This window comes from Myotis yumanensis, unplaced genomic scaffold (genome assembly GCF_028538775.1).
Source record: "Myotis yumanensis isolate MYYU_CA2020_CCGP unplaced genomic scaffold, mMyoYum1.0.hap1 SCAF_23, whole genome shotgun sequence".
NCBI lineage: Eukaryota > Metazoa > Chordata > Mammalia > Chiroptera > Vespertilionidae > Myotis > Myotis yumanensis.
In genome coordinates, this window is record NW_027223774.1 from 9884474 (window position 1) to 9904906 (window position 20433).

Sequence of the window (20433 nt, forward strand, 5' to 3'; positions counted from 1 at the left end):
CCCCCCCCGCGAAAGTGAAGCTTTTGGCCCCAAAATAAAAATGTGAGAGCCGCCCTTGCTGGTTTGGCTCAGTAGCTAGGGCAGGGGTGGGCAAACTTTTTGACTCGAGGGCCACAATAGGTTCTTAAACTGGACCAGAGGGCCGGAACAAAAGCATGGATGGAGTGTTTGTGTGAACTAATATAAATTCAAAGTAAACATCATTACATAAAAGGGTACGGTCTTTTTTTTTTTTTTAGTTTTATTCATTTCAAACGGGCCGGATCCGGCCCACAGGCCGTAGTTTGCCCACGGCTGGGCTAGGGCGTCGGCCTGCAGACTGAAGGGGTCTGGGTTTGATTCCGGTCAAGGGCACATGCCCGGGTTGCAGGCTCCGTCCCCAGTTGGGGAGGAGGGCGTGCAGGAGGCAGCTGATTAATGATTCTCTCATCATTGATGTTTCTGTCTCTCTTTCCCTCTCCCTTCCGCTCTGAAATCAGTACAAAAATATTTTTTAAAAATGTGAGAGCCATCTATAGACAGAATGCGAAGCCATGGGACCCTCCTGGGAGAACTATGGGCCCCGGGTAGAACCCCAGGGAACGCCAGTACTTGGAAGAAACAGCCCGGGACCATGAACGCGATCTAAGAGCAAACGCGCGGCCCCAAGGGAACCCCCAAGAGAGACTGTGCCAGCCGGTGAGGGGGTGTGAGGTAGTCACTTGTGCATAAATATTGTGGGGCATGTGGACGGGTCACTCTTGCTGGTCCTCTTTGAAGCTGGGTGTGACCGCATGACCTGCTTCAGTCACCGCAATGTGAGCAGCACACGTTCCCCCCGTGCGTCCCCCTGTTGGGAGCATGTTCCCAATCTTCACATTCTTTCCCCGCCTTTTCTTGGAAGGAAACATGGCTGCCCGGTGTGTTTCAGGTGAGCCTTCCCCAGGGCCTCCGCTCATTGGCTCCTGGCCGCGGAGGCAATCGGATGGTCTCTCTCAGGACAGCGAAACGGGCAGAGACTCCGAGAGCCTCTCGTAGGTCCTTGACGTGAGACTTGCCACACGATCCACCACCATCTCCGTGGTCCACCGTGACTGCTTGCGGGAAAGCCACGGGAGCCTCCTCGTGGGTCTCTTTGCCTTAACCTGCCTTAAGCCTGCAGCCTCTTCTCCACATAGAAGCTGGGCATGTTCACACAGAAAATCGGATCATGTCACTTCCATAATTAAAAGCCTCTGATAGTTCCACTTGGCCCTAGAATAAACCCAAAGTCCTTGTCAGCGTACACAGGTCTTTAAGGGTCTGACCCGGCAAACGTCCCCGTCCGCATCTGGCTCCATGTGCTCCAGCCACTGGCCCCCTTTCACTCCCAAAGGTCCCCTGCCCCAGGACCTTTGCACATGCAATCTCAAGTCAGATGGGGAAGTTCATGTTGGCCGCATTCACGTCAAAGTCGCAAAAGTATCTGCAGACAGAGAATAGCTTGTTCTGGTCGTTCCCATTATCTGCGGCTGCATATTCGCTGCCTCAAAACGTAGTGGCAGAAAACAGTCATATTATGTTCACAGAACCTGTGAACCGGGGATTTAGATATGGCTTATCCTTACAACGCACTGTCGGGAGCCTCAACTGGATCGCTGAAAGCGACAAGCTGATTTGGACAACTGTGGAAGCGCCGACAGGCGTCTCACTAACATATCGGATGCTTGCGGGGAGGTGACCTGAAGTCGGGCTCAGCTAACACTGTGAACCAGAACACCTACACGTGGCCTCTCAGTGACGCTGGGCTTCCTCCCAGTATGGCGGCTTCAGATAGTTGGATTTCTTACATAATGACGATGACAACGATGATGATGATGATGATGATGATGATGATGGCGGCTCCAAGAGTGAACGTTCTAGCAAACAAGCTGAAAGCTGCGTTGTGAGGAAGACCAAGCTATCCCTGCAGGACTGGCCACACAGAGACCAGGATGCTCCAAACCGACCTCCACGTAAACGCAGCTGCGCGAGAGACCTCGGCCAACACCGCATGCAGCTGAGGACCACCGGCCGGCCCGCAGGATTGTGGGAAATAATGAACGGCCGTCACTGAGGGCCACTCTGTTTTGCTATTGCACCCCTGAGAGCAGGGGCCCTGTTAGGTTCACCACCACAAACGTTTACTGAGAGAATGAATGGACTCCCCTCCAGTTCACGGAGCCATGCTGGTCTCTGAGTTCTCAACAATACTCATCCGGGGCACTGGGCTCCCTGGTCTTGGAGGCACGCCAGCTACCAGCCTGTATGTCACTCTTGTGAAAACTGGAAGAAAGGTTCCCCCTCTGGGCGGACTAACTAGAAAAAAAAAAAGAGCCCTCCGGGTAGGCACGGTTCCCAGGACCCAAGGCTTGGAGAGCAGCTTGCGGGCTCTCTTTAAGCCCCACCTGCCGTCGTGGCCGATCCCTTTGTGTAGTGAACAACGGGCACAACAGTTCAGGGCTTCCCTGCTTTGTTCTCGGCAGCCATCCCCCCTTCTTCCTGGGTAAGAGCACGCCGCTGTTCTCTCTGCAAGCAGCCATGCCCCTCAGGAGGCAGCTCACATCCTCCGAGGCAGCGGCCAAGTCTTAGCGAGGTGAAGGTAAGCCAATCCCAGGGTTCCATCCATCTGGCCCTGTAACGGCTCAGTGGACGATGACACACTTCTGGCCAACGAGGTACGAGGGGGCCTGTCTCACTGAGGGGCAGTGAGTCGCTGGAGCTTTGGAAAGTTTTCCTCCCTCTTCAAAAGGGACCCAGGACGAGAACGAACCTGTGTTGGCTGCCTGGGGAAGAGGCTGTCTGCATGTGACAGTCCTGGGCGTGTGGCGGTCCTCCTGGGACCGTGAGGGAGTCGCCTAAGAGGAGATGATAGCAGCTCAATGAGACGGACAGAACTGGGGCCCGGCCGGTGTGGCTCAGTCGGTAAGAGCATCGCCCCAATACACCGAGGTGGCGGGTTTGATCCCCAGTCAGGAGCACGTTCAGGAAGCAGCCAATGGCCCGGCCGGTGTGGCTCAGTCGGGTGGGTGTCATCCTGTGCACCAAAAGGTTGCTGGTTTGATTCCGGTCAGGGCACATGCCTGGACGGTGGGCTCTATCCCGGGTATGGGGGCGGGGGGCGTGCAGGAGGCAGCTGATCAATGCTTCTCTCTCACATCAATGTTTCTCTCTCTCCCTCTCCCTTTCTCTCTCTCAAAAGCAATAAAAAATATTTTTTTTTTAAAAAAAAGAAGCAACCAATGAATACATAAATAAGTGGAACAACAACTTGATGTTTCTCTCTCCCTTCCGCTCTCTCTCTAAAATCAATCAGTAATAGCCGAAACCGGTTTGGCTCAGTGGATAGAGCGTCGGCCTGTGGACTGAAGGGTCCCAGGTTCGATTCCGGTCAAGGGCATGTACCTTGGTTGCGGGCACATCCCCAGTAGGAGGTGTGCAGGAGGCAGCTGATCGATGTTTCTCTCTCATCGATGTTTCTAACTCTCTATCCCTCTCCCTTCCTCTCTGTAAAAAATCAATAAAATATATTACAAAAAATAAAATAAAATCAATCAATAATATATATGATGGTGGAACTGGGGCCCGGGTGACATTGTTGAGCTGCAGACCCTGGGCGTGTGCCAGTCTGGTCACATGAATATGTTAATTAAACAAGTTTGTTGGGCCCTAACCGGTTTGGCTCAGTGGATAGGGCGTCGGTGGACTGAAGGGTCCCAGGTTCGATTCCAGTCAAGGGCATGTACCTTGGTTGTGGGCACATCCCCAGTAGGGGGTGTCCAGGAGGGAGCTGATCGATGTTTCTCTCTCATTGATCTCCCTTCCTCTCTGTAAAAAAAAATCAATAAAATATATTTTTTTTAAAATAAATTAAAAAGATAAACAAGTTTGCTGGGACTCTGCTACTGGCGGCCAGAGGTATTCTGAGGCAAGAGGGAAGGGTGCCGGTCCATGTAACAGGGTGCTCCTCGTGTGTGGATCTGGTCTTGGGGGAGCCCGACAAGGAGAAGGGGGTGCCCAGGGCCGGCCGGTCTCAGGGCTTGAGCAGCGGGGAGAGGTCGGCGGCAATCCCGAACCACTCGGGCAGGAAGGCCGCCTCGGGCTTGAAGAGTTTGAGGAAGGGCGAGTCCGGGAGGGTGTAGTTGGCCAGGTAGACGGTCTCTCCGCCCGCCAGGTAGGCGGCCCAGATCCCGAAGGTGCCGATGGTCATGACGGTGTGGTTGCACTGCGTGAGCAGCGCGAAGTCCTTGGCCGGGGAGCCCTCCACGCCGTCGCCCGCGAACACCACGTCCCCCCGGGACGCATCGATGTTCTCCCGGCACCAGGCCATGCCGTTGCTGGTGACCACGAAGACGGGGTTGGGGTGGCGGGCCCGGAACCGGTCCAGGGCCTGCTGCAGGTACCCGCGGTCGGCCACCACCCCCTTCCACACGTTGGGCATGACGTGCACGTAGTCCCCGCGGCGCACGTGGACGCCCACGAAGGTGGCCGGCCGGCTCCCGTTCACGCGCAGGCCCCGGAGGAACCGCTGCGCCTCCTCCCGCACGTGGTCGTGCAGCGTGAACTCCCGCAGGATCTCGGGGCGCAGGTGGTGGTAGAAGGTCCAGGAGCAGGGGTAGCCCGTGAGGCGCACGTACTCCCAGGGGAGGTGGCGGTATTGCTCCTCCATCCAGTCGTTGAGGTGGTAGTTGCGCCAGGGGATCCTGTCGGCCGTGGTGCCATGCAGCACCGGCAGGGTGATCCTGAAGATGGGCGCCAGCGCGCTGTGCATCTGGGCGGGGATGAAGGCCGGCCGCCTGTTCATCTTGGCCAGGGCGTACAGCGTGGCGTACTCGCCCATCTGGTTGCCCAGGCGGCCTTGGGAGTTGATGGTCCACATGCCCCTGGGTGCGGTGCTTGGGGTGCTGGAGGCGTTGTCCTCGGTTTTCGCGGGCTCCAGCCTCCCCGCGGCCAATGGGGGCTGGATCTTCACCAGCCGCTGCTGAAGGTGAAAGATGGTGGAGGCCGTGAAGACAAAGAGGACGAAGTGGGCCATGGGGAAGAAGAAGGGCCCCTGGGTGCTGGGCATGGCTGTGGGCGGGAGAGCAGGGAAGTTAGCGGGGGCTGAGTGCGCCTGGTGCAGGGTTGTGTGCGCAGACATGGGGGGTGGGTGTGCCTGTGGGTTTACTATATCTACACTAATAAAAGAGAAACATGCAAATTGGCGTCGCTCCCTTATGCCCACCAGCCAAACAGGTGAGCATGCAAATTAACCCAACAAAGATGGCCGTTAATTTGCATACGCAGGCGCGGAGCAAAGACTGAAGGCTCTTGCCAGAGTGAAGACTGAAGACTGAAGAGGCCTGGCTTCTCCACTGCGGCCGGACCAAAGGCCTGGGTCCCGGGTGCAAACCGGTGCCGGCAGCCAGGGGAAGGAAGGCCTATTGCGCGAACCTTCATGCAATGGGCTTCTATTATATATATATATATATATATATATATATATATATATATATATATATTGATTTCTGAGAGGAAGGGAGAGGAAGAGAGAGAAACATCAATGATGAGAGAGAATCATCGATCGACTGCCTCCTGCACACCCCCAACTGGGGATCAAGCCTGCTATCCAGGCATGTGCCCTTGACCAGAATCGAACCTGGAACCGTTCAGTCCGCAGGCCAATGCTCTATCCACTGAGCCAAACCAGCTGGGGTGGGTTTACCTTTTGTGCGCATGTAAATGAGTGTAAATACTCACATATGTGTTTTCGGGTTTGTCTTTAGAGTGTGTTATGTGTGTATGTGTGTGTGTTATGTGTGTGTGTTTACACATGTGTGTACGTATGCATTGTGTGCGTATGCATGGTATGTGCACTGTATGAATACACATGTGTGTGTGCGTGTGTATATATATATAGTGTGTGTATGTGTATCCTAATAATAGACAAACATGGTAATTGACCGTACCTTCGCTACGCCTCCCATCGGCTAATCAGCAAGATATGCAAATTAACCCAACCAAAATGGTGGCCGGCAGCCACGCAGCTGAAGCGAGCAGGAGGCTTGCTTGCTCCAGTAATGGAGGAAGCCAAGGTTCCCCGCCTGCCACAGCCCAGCTCTGAACTCTGAAAGCAACAAAGTTTCAATTATAGAAGCTAAACAAACCCCAGATACCTGCTTTCAGCAGGCTGTGGCCTCAGAGCTGGAGCAAGCAGGAGCCGGCTCTCAGCTTCAATGACAGCAACAAAGTTTCAATTATAGAAGGTAAATGAATCCCAGAATAAAAAAGAAAAAGAAAAAAAGGAGAGGCTGGGAGCTTCAGTCGCCGGCCAGCCTGAAAATAGCCCTCAGCCCCTCACCCAGACTGGCCAGGCACCCCAGTGGGGACCCCCACCCTAAAGGGGGTGTGGCCAGTCTGAAAACAGCCATCAGCCCCTCACCAAGGCTGGCCAGGCACCCAAGTGGGACCCCCATTCTGATCTGGGACACCCTTCAGGGCAAACCAGCCGGCCCCCACCTGTGCACTAGGCCTCTATCCTATATAGTAAAAGGGTAATATGTAAACTGACCCTAACAGCAGAATGACTGGGAATGACTGGTCACTATGACACACACTGACCACCAGGGGGCAGATGCTCAATGCAGGAGCTGCACTCTGGTGGTCAGTGTGCTCCCACATGGGGGAGCTCTGCTCAGCCACAAGCCAGGCTGATGGCTGCCAGTACAGCGGTGGTGGTGGGAGCCTCTCCTGCCTCCTCAGCAGCACTAAGGATGTCCGACTGCAGCTTAGGCCTGCTCCCCGCTGGCGAGTGGACATCCCCAGGGCTGCTGGGCTGCCAGAGGGATGTCGGATTGCCGGCTTAGGCCCAATCCCCCCAGGGAGCAGGCCTAAGCCAGCAGGTGGTCATCCCCCGAGGGGTCCCAGACTGTGAGAGGGCATAGGCCGGGCTGAGGGGACCCTCCCCCGAGTGCACAAATTTTTGTGCACTGGGCCTCTAGTCTATATATATAAAAGCCTAAGCTGCCAGTAGTTATGATGCGCACTGACCACCAGGTGGCAGATGCTCAATGCAGGAGCTGCCCCTGGTGGTCAGTGTGCTCCCATAGTGGGAGGGCCATTGGGTGCCAGGGGCCAGGCTCATGGCTGGTGAGCGCCGCTGTTGGGACACGAATCTCGCCTGCCTCTGCGGCAGCGCTACCAGCAGCCTGTGGGGATCAGGCTGAAACCGGCAGCCTGACATCCCCTGAGGGGTCCTGGATTGCAAGAGGGCACAGGCCAGGCTGAGGGACCCCACTGGTGCACGAATTCGTGCACTGGGCCTCTAGTTGTGTATACAAACGGACATGTGTACATTGCATTGTATGGGCATGTGTCTATTGTGTACTCTGAAAGGGTTGAAGAGAATAAAACAGGTCAGAGAACACTTATTGTGCTCAGCGGACAGCTTGCAGAAAGCTTGCAGCCTTGAGCACCGCACAGCCCAGATGACTAGACATCTGGCCCAGGGAGGAGCCGAGGATGGACCGGCCCCGCCCCTCCCCTCAGCAGAGCGGCTTGCAGCCAGAAGGACGAATAAAAACCTCTCTCTCCCTTCCCTCTCCGCCGATTCCCTTCTCAGACTCGGCCCACCTGCACCCAGGTGCCTGGAATTAAATTTCTTTTTTTTTTCGAATATACACATTTTTAAATTTTATTTTCAGAGCTCTTTCCTGAGCTTTTCTTAGATTGAGACCTGCCAGGGACCGAAGCACCTCGCACAGTGACTGGCACATAGTAGGTGCTCCATAAATTACAGAGAAAAAGGCGGCAGAGTCAAAGCCCACTCCCTCTCTGGCTTGTTCGCTCTACATCTCTGGGCTGCCTTTCTTGGCAGAGACATCCTACTGGGCTCTCTACAGACAGAGGGCCATGGTGCTAGCAGAGCTGTTTCGAAAGCACCCTTGAGGGATCAGGCACAGGACTAACCATCCCTAATGACAGACACTGGGCAAGAGACTGGGAGGCCTTGCTAACCTCAAGGGGACGCCTGCTAGCGCCGTGCAGGATCCGTGCTTCCAGCCCCAGTGGGGCAGGATCCGGGGTGGCAGCAGCCCCCGGGCCTCAGCCCTCAGGCACCCGTGCTCCTAGGAGGCCGTCCTTCCCCAGCAGCCACACCAGTGGTGGACACTCAGCCTGCAGAAGGCAGGCTCAGAAAGTGGGCAGCTCGCTGGTGGTGGAGGATGAGGCAGGGAGGCCAGGCCCCCCACGGAGCAGAGGCTCTCATCCCTCTCGTTCCTGTTTCTCCCGGCCCTTCTGACGCTACCAGCCTTGTGCAAGCCTCTGAGGGAGAACCAAGGGCATGAGCCACCCTTGAACTTGCCATCCAGCTGGGAAGGCCAGCTGTACCCTTGAGATTTGATGAGAGAATATGTCACGGAGTGTGTGCGAGTGCTGGGACAGAGAGAGGGCAGAGGTCCTGAGAACCGAGGAGCCGAGAGACCGACGGAGTGGGCTAAGCTCGGCAGACGAGCCCACTTCAGGAGCCGCCTGTGAGGGCGTCAGGATTCCCAGCAATCTTGGCACCTCTGTCTCTGCGCAAGCATCTCAGGGCTGGAGGGGGTCAGAGGCCATTAAATTTCTTTTGATACATTATGGCCTCGGGTCACAGGTGCGAAACCCCGGCCCTCTCCGAACCTTTCACACACGTGTGTGTGACACACAGAGAGCGTGCCGGTGGCCGGGAACACGTGGCTGTGTGTACATGTGAGTGCACAGATATGAGTGGACATCCATTATGTGCATCTTTAGTGTATGTTCACTTGTGTGTTTATAGCCTGTGAGGACACATATGTGGGTGTCTGTATACGTGAGCACAGGTATTTGAACCTCTATTTGCTGGGGATCCCACTTCTAGAGAGGCCTGTCTTCGCACGCCCTGCCGCCTACATCCCCTCTGAAGGGAAACTGCCAGGCCCAACCAGAAGGAACCGCTTGGCCCGCCCGCCCTCCGGACACAGCAGACGGAGCCTGAGGTAGACACGCAGCTGTCTCCACGGCGGTTCCTCCATCATCGGCTGTGGCCTGTGGCTCTGTAAGATGACCTGGCCCATTCTTTATCTTGAGAATTTTTTTTTTTTTTATTAAATCTTTATTGTTCAGATTATTACATTTGTTCCTCTTTTTTCCCCCCATAACTCCCCTCCTTCCAGCTCCCACCCCACCCTCCACCCTCACTCCCCACCCACTGTGTTCATCCATAGGTGCATGATTTTTGTCCAGTCACTTCCCGCATCTCCCACACCCCCTTTTCCCCCAAGAATAGTCAGTCTATTCCCTTTCTATGTCCCTGATTCTATTATAATCACCAGTTCATTCTGTACATCAGGTTATTTATTCACTTGATTCTTAGATTCATTTGTTGATAGATGCATGTTTGTTGTTCATAATTTGTATCTTTACCTTTTTCTTCTTCCTCTTCTTAAAGGATACCTTTCAGCATTTCATATAATACTGGTTTGGCGGTGATGAACTCCTTTAGCTTTTCCTTATCTGTGAAGCTCTTTATCTGACCTTCAATTCTGAATGATAGCTTTGCTGGATAAAGTAATCTTGGTTGTAGGTTCTTGGTATTCAGCACTTTGAATATTTCTTGCCATTCCCTTCTGGCCTGCAAAGTTTCTGTTGAGAAATCAGCTGACAGTCGTATGGGTATTCCCTTGTAGGTAATTGAGCCTCTTTCTCTTGCTGCTTTTAAGATTTTCTCTTTGTCTTTTGCTCTTGGCATTTTAATGATGATGTGTCTTGGTGTGGTCCTCTTTGGATTCCTTTTGTTTGGGGTTCTCTGCGCTTCTTGGACCTGTAAGTCCATTTCTTTCACCAGGTGGGGGAAGTTTTCTGCCATTATTTCTTGAAATAGGTTTTCAATATCTTGCTGTCTCTCATCTTCTGGCACTCCAATGACTCTGATATTAGACCGCTTAAAGCTGTCCCAGAGGCTCCTTACACTATCTTCACACTTTCGGATTCTTTTTTCATTTTGCTTTTCCAATTGGGTGTTTTTTGTCGAATCTTTGGTTTGATTATTGTACTCCTCTGGTCTGCTATTGGGTATAATATTCTTTATTTCAGTCCGTGTATGCTTACTTTCTAATTTCTTTATCGTAGCATCGAGGGTCTCATTAGTTTTCGTGAGGCTCTGCACAAATTTATGGCAAGCCCTCAAAATTGCGATTCTTAGCTCCATATCCTCCATTTCTGTCATGTTTTTTTGTCTCCGCATCTTTTATGCTTTCTTGGTGCACCCCCTTGTGGTCTCTGTGCGCAGTCTTGTTCTAGCCAAGCCTTAATTGTTGTAGTTAACACTAGAGGGGTTTGACCACCAGGCCGGCTGGCTGTGGAAATCAGCTGTGTGGAAAACGTCTGCCTTCTGGGGAGGTGCTAATCCAGCCTTTGCCTGAGGCGATCGGCAAATGGCTGTGCGCTGGTTTTGGGCGGGGCGGGATCTACAGGGCGGGCGGAGGGAGCAGTTATGGCCACGCTCAGTCCTGTTCCCAGAGGCTCTGCTTCTCAGAACCCCAGCAGCCGCTGCAAACCTCGGAGAGAAAGCTGCCCTCAGGTCCCAACTGATGCCGGATAATCCCGCTTCTCCCGTTTGAGTCTGGGTCCCTAGAGACTCGCCCGGATCCGGAGCCCAGAGTCTGAGACTCACTCCCGACAGAAAACGACAACCGCGCCCTCAGCCACCAGCCCGCTTTGCGCGCGCACCTCGGTACCTTTGTATTTTCCACACTGCGCCGCCTCTGAGCCTCGATTTGCTGTTCTCTTTCCTTCTAGTTGTAGAGTCTCTCTTCAGCCAGCCTTCCTGTGGTTCTGGGTGATGTCCGTTCAGTCTTTTAGTTGTATTTTTGAAATGGTTGTTTGCGGCAGCGGTCTCCGGTGTTTACCTACGCCGCCATCTTGGTCTCTCCCGAGAATTTTTACTAAAAGGCTCAGAAGGCAGTTGGCACATGGGAGGATTCTTTTCCCCTCCTGATACCAACTGGGTGCCCAACAATTCAATTCAATTCTGACCCTATTTACCTAGAGTTCGTATCAGATCCCACGGGTCAAAGAGTTCCGTTCCACAAGATTGTCCCCAACTTCAAACACTGATCGAAAGTCCCGGGCCGCCCTAGCCGGGGAGATAGAGTGTCGGCCCGCGGACTGAAGGGTATCCGGTTCGGTTCTAGTCAAGGGCACATACCTCGGTTGCAGGATCTGTGTGCGAGGCAACCAGTCGACGTGTCTCTCATATCGATGTTTCTCTCTGTCTGTCTCTCTCCCTCCCTTACACTCTTTCTAAAAAAATTAACAAGAAAATCAATGGGAAAATATCCTCAGGTGAGGATTAACAAAACAAACAAAGTCCCGGGCCATTCATACTCTGACTGACCAGCTATAAATCGGGGTTCCCGTGACCCCCTCCGCAGCATTGAGAACTGGCTGGAATGGCCCACAGAAAGGCCCTTGCCTGCCGTTTGTAATGATGAAGCACAGTCCGGAGAGGTACTGAGGGTGTTGGTCCGGAAGGGCCCTGCACCGGGCTCCGTCCTGGTGGAGTTGGGGTGCACAACCTCCAGGCTCAGGGGTGTGTGCGCCAAGGCAGAGGCTCTCTGAGCCCCATTGTTGGGGTGTTTATGAAGGTGTCATCATGTGCACGTGAATGATTAGATCATCAACGGTTAGTGATTAAGTTGAATTTTGTCCAGCTCCCCTTCCCCAAGGTTGAGGGGTGGGGCTGAAAGTTCCAGTCTTCTAACCACGGCTTGGTTTTTCTGCTGACCTCACCCCATCCTAAAGCTACCTAGTCCCTTATCAAACAATAAACACTCCTATCATCCTTATCACTCAGGAAATGCTAATGCTTTTACGAGCTGTGCCAGGAAACGGTTAGGGCTTATCATCGATGTTTCTATCTTTCTCTTTTTTTTCTCTGAAATCAATAAAAAATATATTTTAAAAAAAAGAACAAACAAAGTTTTCCTCACGAGCAGGCCTCCACGCGAAGGTCGATGAGAGGCAAACGCTTCCCAGGTGGTCTGGCTCGGGCCGAAGTTCCCGGTCAAAGTATTGAAGCTAATGGCCATTAAGAGAACACGGGGGCTAAGCTGAGCAGGGTGTGGCCTGGGTGAACCTGGGGAGCTGCCAGAAGCAGGTGTGGCCTCTAAGGTTAACTACGGTTGGCTCGGGGCCTCACTTAGCAACACCCCTGCTTCTGAACTGCAGTCACTCAAAGCCGTAGAGCCCATTGGGACAGAGTGAAAGTTACCTTTTCTAGAAGAATCTCGGGCTTGTCCGCGAGGTGTCTGAACCTGCACTTAACCGATTTTGGTGGAGGTCTGGGCCCCCGGAGCCCAACCAGAAAGAGACTCCTGGGTGGTACAACCCCCCTGGCCCCCTTGGACTTGAATGAAACGAGACAGGGAGGCTGAGTTTGCTGCACAGGTTTCTTTCACAGGAGATTTTGTCTGATGGCCCACACGTTACGGGCCAAACCCAGAAGGCCCCTTCCCTCATCACCCAGGGGGTCAGCGCTCCTGCCCCGGCCACAGGCTGCCGGTCCCAGGCTCCCACACTCATCGGCTGTGAGTCTAGGGGCGCGTGACTTCACCTCTCTGCCGAGTGAAAGGCTGTTGCTATCACCACAGAGCGAAGGGCGCTGTTCTGTGTGGGCTCGGGGCCAAGGACCAGGGGGTTTCCGCTCTCCACACTGGGATTGCGGTCATGGTCCATTAGCTTTCCCACCACACGGGTCACAGAACTGGGAGGAGGCACCGAGGATTGAGACCGGGACGGACCCAGAGGAGGAATCGGTCTCGCTCAGAGGCTGTGAATTCTGGGACCCACCGGGGCGGCCCCGTGTCACCAGAGGCAGCTGCAAGCGACCGAGCTGACTTTGGGGTTTGTCCCTCGGGGGTGGGGGAGTGCGTCTGTGGATTCTACCTGCCATGGTTAATGTTTGACTTTTTTAAAAAAAGTTAAATGTTTTTTATTGATTTTAGAAGGGAAGGGAGAGAGAGAGGGAGGGGGGGAGGGGGAGGGGGAGGGAGAGGGAGAGGGAGAGGGAGAGGGAGAGGGGGAGGGGGAGGTGGAGGGAGAGGGAGAGGGAGAGAGACATTGATGCCAGAGAGAAACATCCATCAGCTGCCTCACCTCCCCTACCCACCTGGACCGGGGATCACACCCATGACCCAGGCATGTGCCCTGACCGGGAATCAAACAGGCCACCTTCCAGTGGCCTTGCCTTGCCTCTTTTCTTTTCTTTTTTCTTTCTTTCTTTCTTTCTTTCTTTCTTTCTTTCTTTCTTCCTTCCTTCCTTCCTTCCTTTCTTTCTTTCTTTCTTTTCTTTCTTTTTTAATGGAGTTGAAGATATGGGACAAAGAGTATATGTGATGGGCAAACAAGGGGTGGGCTGTATTAAGGTGGCACATTTTTGCTCACCCAGCACACAGACCCTGGTACAGCACTGGGCTGCATTGGGTCCCTCTAAGAAAGACACATTAGCCCTAGCGGTTTGGCTCAGTGGACAGAGCGTCTGCCCATGGACTGAAGGGTCCTGAGTTCGATTCTAGTCAAGGGCACATACCGGTGGCAGGCTTGATCCCCGGCCCTGGTTGGGGTACATGTGGGCTGCATTGCGGGGCGCATGCGGGAGGCAACCATTCGATGTGTCTCTCCTACATCAATGTTTCTCTCTGTCTCTTCCTCGCCTTTTCACTCTCTCTACAAAGCAAGAGGGAAAAATATCCTCAGGTGAGGAAAGAAAAGGAAAAGAAAAAAAGAAAGATATGGTGAAATCCTCACCCTCAGCCCTTCAAATGTGACCTTATTGGAGATAGGTCTTTACAGGGGTGACCACGGTAAACGAGGTCACCCTCAGATGTGCTCTAATGCAGGGGTCGGCAAACTCACTAGTCCACAGAGCCAAATATCAACAGTACAACGATTGACATTTCTTTTGAGAGCCAAATTTTTTAAACTTAAACTATATAGGTAGGTACATTGTTATTAACTTCGTTAGGGTACTCCTAAGCTGGCCTTTGCTAAGAACGTCCTCAATCTGACTGAGGTACGTTCGCTGAGGTGGACCCCTTCCAACTCTCCCATCCACACTCGTCTTGTGTACTCGTTTCGTCTATCTTTTGTCACCCTCGCGCGATTTGCGGATGCGACTAGCACTAACCACTGCACAATGAGACTGCAGACTGGCTGGCTCACTCAACTCGTGAATGAATCGCACACGCCTCCCCGCGCTGCGTCTCCCGTCGCCCGACCGACCGACACCTCCGACTTCTTCTAACGCCACTTCTTCAAAATAGACTCGCCCAGGCCAAAAACCGACTTCTGCGCATGGGCCACGAAGTTTCAATCACACTGTACGTGCGCGCCCGCACGTGGTATTGTGTGGAAGAGCCACACTCAAGAGCCAAACAGCCGCATGTGGCTCACGAGCCATGGTTTGCCGACCACTGCTCTAAACCAATAGGAGTGCTACCTTTATATATGAAAAACCACACACACACGCACACACATGCGCGCACACGCACACACGTGCACACACACACACGCACACACACACACAACTGTCCTGGCCGGTGGCTCAGTTGGTTGGAGCATCGTCCTGCACACCAAAAGGTTTCGGGTTCCACTCCCAGTCAGACACATATTTATGTTGTAGGTTTGCTCCCTGGTCAGGGTGCATATGGGAGGCAACCAATCGATGTTTCTCTCTCTCTCTCTCTCTCCTCCCCCCTCCCCTTCCCCTCTCTCTGAAATCAATAAAAACATATCCTCGGGTGAGGATTAAAAAAGGAAAAACTGCCCTGACTTGTTTGGCTCAGTGGATAGAGCATCGGCCTGTGGACTGAAGGGTCCCAGGTTCGATTCCAGTCAAGGGCATGTACCTGGGTTGCGGGCACATCCCCAGGAGGGGGTGTGCAGGAGGCAGCTGATCGATGTTTCTCTCTCATCGATGTTTCTAACTCTCTATCCCTCTCCCTCTCTCTCTGTAAAAAAATCAATAAAATATATTTTTAAAAAGGAGGAAAAGCTAAAATGCAGCCCATACTATATCACATGACATTGGCCCAAGAATGGCCCGTCGTCGGCCAGCCCGTCGTGTGTGTGTGTGTGTGTGTGTGTGTGTGTGTGTGTCCTGACTCAAGAGAATGGGCTGCTCCGAGCAGACGCTCTGCTTGGGGACTTAGGGTCGGAAACACAGAAGCAGGTGCATTGTAGGCCTGGCAGCCAGTGCGGCCACGTCAAGTCACATCTAAGATAACCCAGGGAAACCCCAGAGAGGACCCAGCCCTGACAACACAGAGAGAGCCCGGCCGGCGTGGCTCCGTGGTTGAGCATCGACCTATGAACCAGGTCACGGTTCGATTCCCGCTCAGGGCACAGGCCCAGGTTGCAGGCTCGCTCCCCAGTGAGGGGTGTGCGGGAGGCAGCCGATCCACGATTCTCTCTCATCATTGATGTTTCCATCTCTCTCTCCCTCTCCCTGCCTCTCTGAAATCAATAAAAGTATATTTTTTAAAAAAGAGAGAGAGAGAGAGAGATCACATGAGGGAGAGACAGAATCTCTGTGCCCTGGTGGCTTCCAGCTTCCGTTCTCTCCGGGCCACTGGCACTTCCGCTAAGACCCGCCCTGGACTCGGAAGGAGAGAAACTGGGGACTGGGAAGGAGAGAAACTGGAGGAAGCGGGGAGAGGAGGCGGGCGCGCCCAGCGGGGAGGAGGGGAGCTCCCTGGGGGTGGCCTCCTGCTGTCTTCCACCTCTCCTGTCCTGGGCCTTGCTCTCCTCCTTTCTCCAACTAGACCGAGCACTTGAAAGGCAAGGAGTAAACTCCGCTCCTCTGTTTGGCTCCCAATTTGCCAAGTATGAGACATGGGACAACGGGGCCAAGTGACATGGCTGTGGGAAGGCAGAAGGATGGAGGGAAGGGAGGGAGGGAGGGAGGGAGGAGGAAATGAGGGAAGAGACAGAGATGGAAAAAGAGAAAGAGCAGGGAAACAGAGAGACATAAAGAAGTGGAGAAAGAGAGACAGAGCCAAGAAGAGAGAGAAGCAAGGAGACACAGAGAGAGAGAAGGAGGAGGAGGGGTGTGTGTGTGGGGGCAGGCTAGAGGGGATCAATGGGGGGAAAAGGGGACATATGTGCTTTCAACATTAATGATTAAAAAGGAGGAAGCAGCCGAAACCGGTTTGGCTCAGTGGATAGAGCGTCGGCTTGCGGACTGAGAGGTCCCAGGTTCGATTCCAGTCAAGGGCATGTACCTGGGTTGCGGGCACATCCCCAGTGGGAGATGTGCAGGAGGCAGCTGGTCGATGTTTCTCTCTCATCGATGTTTCTAACTCTCTATCTCTCTCCCTTCCTCTCTGTAAAAAATCAATAAAATATATTTAAAAAAAAAAAAAAAGGAGGAAGCAGGGAGAGAGGGACAGAGACAGGAATAAAGGGACAGCAGACTGCCAGAGACGGTGCGACAGAGAGAGAAGGAAGGAGGCAGGCCGGATGGACGGTCCCCTCCCATCCCACCGGCAGCTCCAGCCCCGTCCCAGTTCTCGCTGTCCCCACCGGTCCCTCTCAGCGTCTCCCGGTGACCCACACAGCTCCGTGAAGAAAGGACAGTGTCCTCTGCTCCCTGCACACACACACACACACACACACACACACACACACACACACACCATCCTTGGAAACTAGGCGGGGCGCATAGTAGGTGCCCAGGACGTATGTGCAGAAGGAATGGTTACAAATGAGATACAGGCTCACAGTAGAATCACTTACGCTAAGCCCCATGTCACCAGAGACCTCATCCCAGAGTCAGCTTCTCCCCGGGGTGGCATCCTAGGCGGGTGGTCACGCGCCTGACAGACCCCTGCCGCCCCCCAGAAGGCGACCTGCCACAACCAACCCACTTTTTGCCTCATGTAACTCCCTCCTCCTTTAATTTCCTCTCATTCTGTATGGCTGCTCAGACCTCCTTTCTCTCTGCTGCCGGGATGCTGCCCCGTTCAGGGGCCTTGAATAAAGCCAGTGGGACCTTCACATTCACTCAGCTCAGCCCGGCCGCGTGGCTCAGCGGTTGAGCGTTGACCTCTGAACCAGGAGGTTCCGGTTCGATTCCCGGTCAGGGCACACGTGCAGATCGATGATTCTTGCTCATCACTGATGTTCCCATCTTTCTCTCTCATCAATACATTTACTCAGTTGAATTTTTAAAAATATTTTTTTTTATTGATATCAGAGAGGAAGGGAGAGGGAGAGAGAGAAACATCAGTGATGAGAGAGATTCATTGATCAGCTGCCTCTGCACGCCCCCCACTGGGGATCGAGCCCGGAACCCGGGCATGTGCCCTTGAGCGGAACCGAACCCAGGACCCTTCAGTCCACAGGCCGACGCTCTATTCACTGAGCCAAACCGGCCAGGGCTGTTGAAGTTGTTTTTTAACAGAATACGGTCTCCACCTTTGTCAGGTAAGTCCTTGTCTGGCGTCATCTGTGTGGTTTTATCCCCTCCCTGTCTCATTGACTTTCTGCCAGCATCGCCTTGGCTCCAGTTTCTCATGTCCCTACACCCCCCTCCTTTCTTTCCTTTTTTTTTGGTCTCCATTCCCAGCGCCTAGAACAGCGGTTCTCAACCTGTGGGTCGCAACCCCTTTGGCGGTCGAACGACCCTTTCACAGGGGTCGCCTAAGACCATCCTGCAGATCAGATATTTACATGACGATTCATCACAGCAGCAACATGACAGCGATGAAGTAGCAACGGAAATAATTCTATGGTTGGGTCACAGCATGAGGAACTGTGTTTAAAGGGCCAGAAGGTTGAGAACCACTGGCCTAGTAGGTGAAAAAATGAATATTGGAAGAACAGACCTTCACGGTCAAACGCCTTAATCTCTGGGCTGGCAGCGACTGCCCCGAGTGTCCCCCGAAATTCGTTTACAGCAGACAGACAGACAGTAGGGATGGTTGTGGGGTGTGTTTTTTTTTTTGGATGAAGAGAAAGGCAGAACATTCTAGAACACCATCTGTCGGCCTCCTTAGATGTTCCCCCTCCTCTGCCTCCAGACTTTGACCCCTGACCTTGACCGAGGCTGGGGGGGAGGAGGCGGAGGTGGGGGGAGCCACGAGGGGAGAAACCCAGGGCCTGGGAGGGGGACTTGGCTGTGAGGCCTGAACACTGAGGCTCAGAGAGGATTGGGGGTGGCGGGTGGGAGCTGGGGCAAGGCAGGGGCTGGGCGAGGAGCCGAGGTGGGGGTGGGGACATTGGGAAATCTTGGGGTGCACTGGCTGGGGCTGCTTCTGGTGAATGGGAGGAGCCGGCCTTCTGTAATCCTCCCAGGTCAGGAAGTCCACCTGGTTACCTGCCCGCAGTCCCTACAGCTGCGCCAGGCATTTAGGCCAGGTTGGGGGGGGGGGGTGTCCTTGGCAGGCAGAACGGAAAGACGCCCCAACTTTGAATGAGGGAACCGGCCTCCAGGTCGCTCAGAAAAGTGGGGCCACAACCTCTGCTGAAAATTTCCTTTAAACTCACATCCTGCCCACTTCTCTCTCCCAGACGAGCCTCCTCCTCTCCCCTGGAGCCTGGCCCAGCCTCCTGGCTCCCCCCACACCTGTCCCCACACCCAGAGCTGGCCCTGGCCCTCCCCTGCTCACAGCCTCCCAGGGCTCCCCCGCCCAAGACCACCCCAGGCAAAGTCGCAGCTGACCCCCCTCCCCGCCCATACCGGTCACGCCCTGTGACTCTCGGTCCGGTTCTGGCTGAAAGCCCGTCCACCCAGCCTAGCCTCCACCCCTGGCTGCTCAGGTCACCCATTCGGTCCCCACCCAGCTGCCCGCTCGCTCCCAGCCCTACCCCCCGACGTGCATCCCGGCTCCCAAATGGGCAGCATCACAGCCTGGGAAGGAGCTTAGGCCAACTGGGGGGGGGGGGGGGGGGGGGCTGCCACTCTGAAATCCCCGACTGGACTCTCGGGCCTGGAGCAGAGGGGTGACCCGGGTGGGATGAGGGAGCCAGAGATCAGGCGCCTCTGAGCCACGGCGGGCTTCCCGGTGGGGGTGGCAGCCTGGGGTCCCTGAGAAGCCGGGTCGAGGGGAGGGGTGTCCATGGGGGTCCTGCTACCCTCCCGGAGGAGGGGGGAGGAGGGGGGCAGACCCTAAGAGGGACAGGAAACTGGTTCCTACCGCCCTGCCCCGGCCTTTCCATCTGCACCTCCGTGCCCCAGTTGGCGGCAGGAACTGGTGGCCGGAGGGAGCAGGTGGCCTGGGTGGGGGAGTGACAGAGGGGGTGGGCGCTCAGGGAATAGGTCCGCAGGGAAGGAGGGGCAGCTTGGAGACCAGGCAGTGGGGTGCTGGGGGCAGGACAGGTGGGAGCCTGGCGGTAAGGGATGGGCCCGTCTGCTCAGGAGGCCCCCCCCGAGATGGGCATGCCCCCCTACCCCCCCAGAAGGGACCGGAGACCAGGGAGGGGACCACTGAGTCTCCAGTCGCCAAATTCCGCGTTCGAGTCTGTTCCCAGCGCCCTGCCCTGCGGGTGCAGGAGCTCCAGCTGCGCCTCCCGCACCGTCGCTCACCTGGTTCTGGGCAGCTCACCTGGTTCTGGGCAGCTCACCTGGTTCTGGGCACCGGAGTTGGGAGCGGATGACAGGTGTCTCGGGGGTCGCTCAGCCGGCTCACTCCCCTTGGGGTCAACTCTTCCCGCAGATCCCTCCTTCCCTGCCGGGCGCGGACAAACTCCGCCCAGATCCACCTGGCCGGCCGGAGCTGAAGGGAGGCGGGGTGACTGGGCTGTGGGAGCCAGGTGAGCCCAGCCTCCCTCCCCGCCTGCCTGCTGAGGCGCAGGCCTGGAGGGCAGCCTGGAGGAGGGGGCGGAGTCCACTGGGCCAGGCTCTCCCTGACGCTCAGCCTTCTTTCAGGGTCCTGTCTTTCTATATTTTGGCAAACAGCTGTTAGCACTTAGCTGGCCCAGCAACCTCATTCCGACTTCGCAGCCACTCTGGGGGGCAGACACCCTCAGTAGCTCTGTGGTGCGGAGGTGGAAACCGAGGCACAGAGAGGGGAAGGAACTTGCCCCAGGTCACACAGCTGGGAAGTCACAGGAGCTGGAATTTGAAGCCAGGCAGGCCTGAATCTTGGGAAAAACACCTGGCAGACAGCCACGTGCCTCAGTTTCCCTTATTCCGAAAAAGATCCTCGTAGGAAAGCACCATTTTGCACCCCCGAATGGTATCAGGGGTCCGGGTAATGCGTGTCTTCCGCCGCCCAAATCAGGTGCCGGATTTTACTGGGGGGTGGAGGGTATAAGGTGGGCCCCGCCAGAGCCCCCAGCAATCTTTGACTCTTTTTTTTTTTTATATTTTATTGAATTTTTACAGAGAGGAAGGGAGAGAGATAGAGAGTCAGAAACATCGATGAGAGAGAAACATCG

The 20433-nt window shown here is 54.8% G+C and overlaps 1 protein-coding gene across 2 annotated transcripts; it reads right to left on the reverse strand.

The window, feature by feature from the left end:
• LOC138999810 (galactoside alpha-(1,2)-fucosyltransferase 2-like) lies at positions 1–19709 on the reverse strand. 2 transcript variants are annotated; one of them, XM_070402042.1, is made up of 2 exons: positions 19618–19709; positions 1–5067 (listed from the first exon to the last, which is right to left on the reverse strand). In XM_070402042.1, the coding sequence occupies exon 2, from the start codon at positions 5063–5065 to the stop codon at positions 4031–4033; it is 1035 nt and encodes a 344-aa protein (XP_070258143.1). In that variant the 5' UTR covers positions 5066–5067; positions 19618–19709; the 3' UTR covers positions 1–4030. The 2 variants fall into 2 exon arrangements, with proteins under 2 accessions (XP_070258143.1, XP_070258142.1); XM_070402041.1 differs by having other exon boundaries at positions 19580–19709.
• Between the last annotated feature and the right edge of the window lie 724 nt (positions 19710–20433).

Coding starts and splice junctions, on each gene's coding strand:
- LOC138999810 (XM_070402042.1), bottom strand. CDS start 5,065: ATGCCCAGCACCCAGGGGCCCTTCTTCTTCCCCATGGCCCACTTCGTC.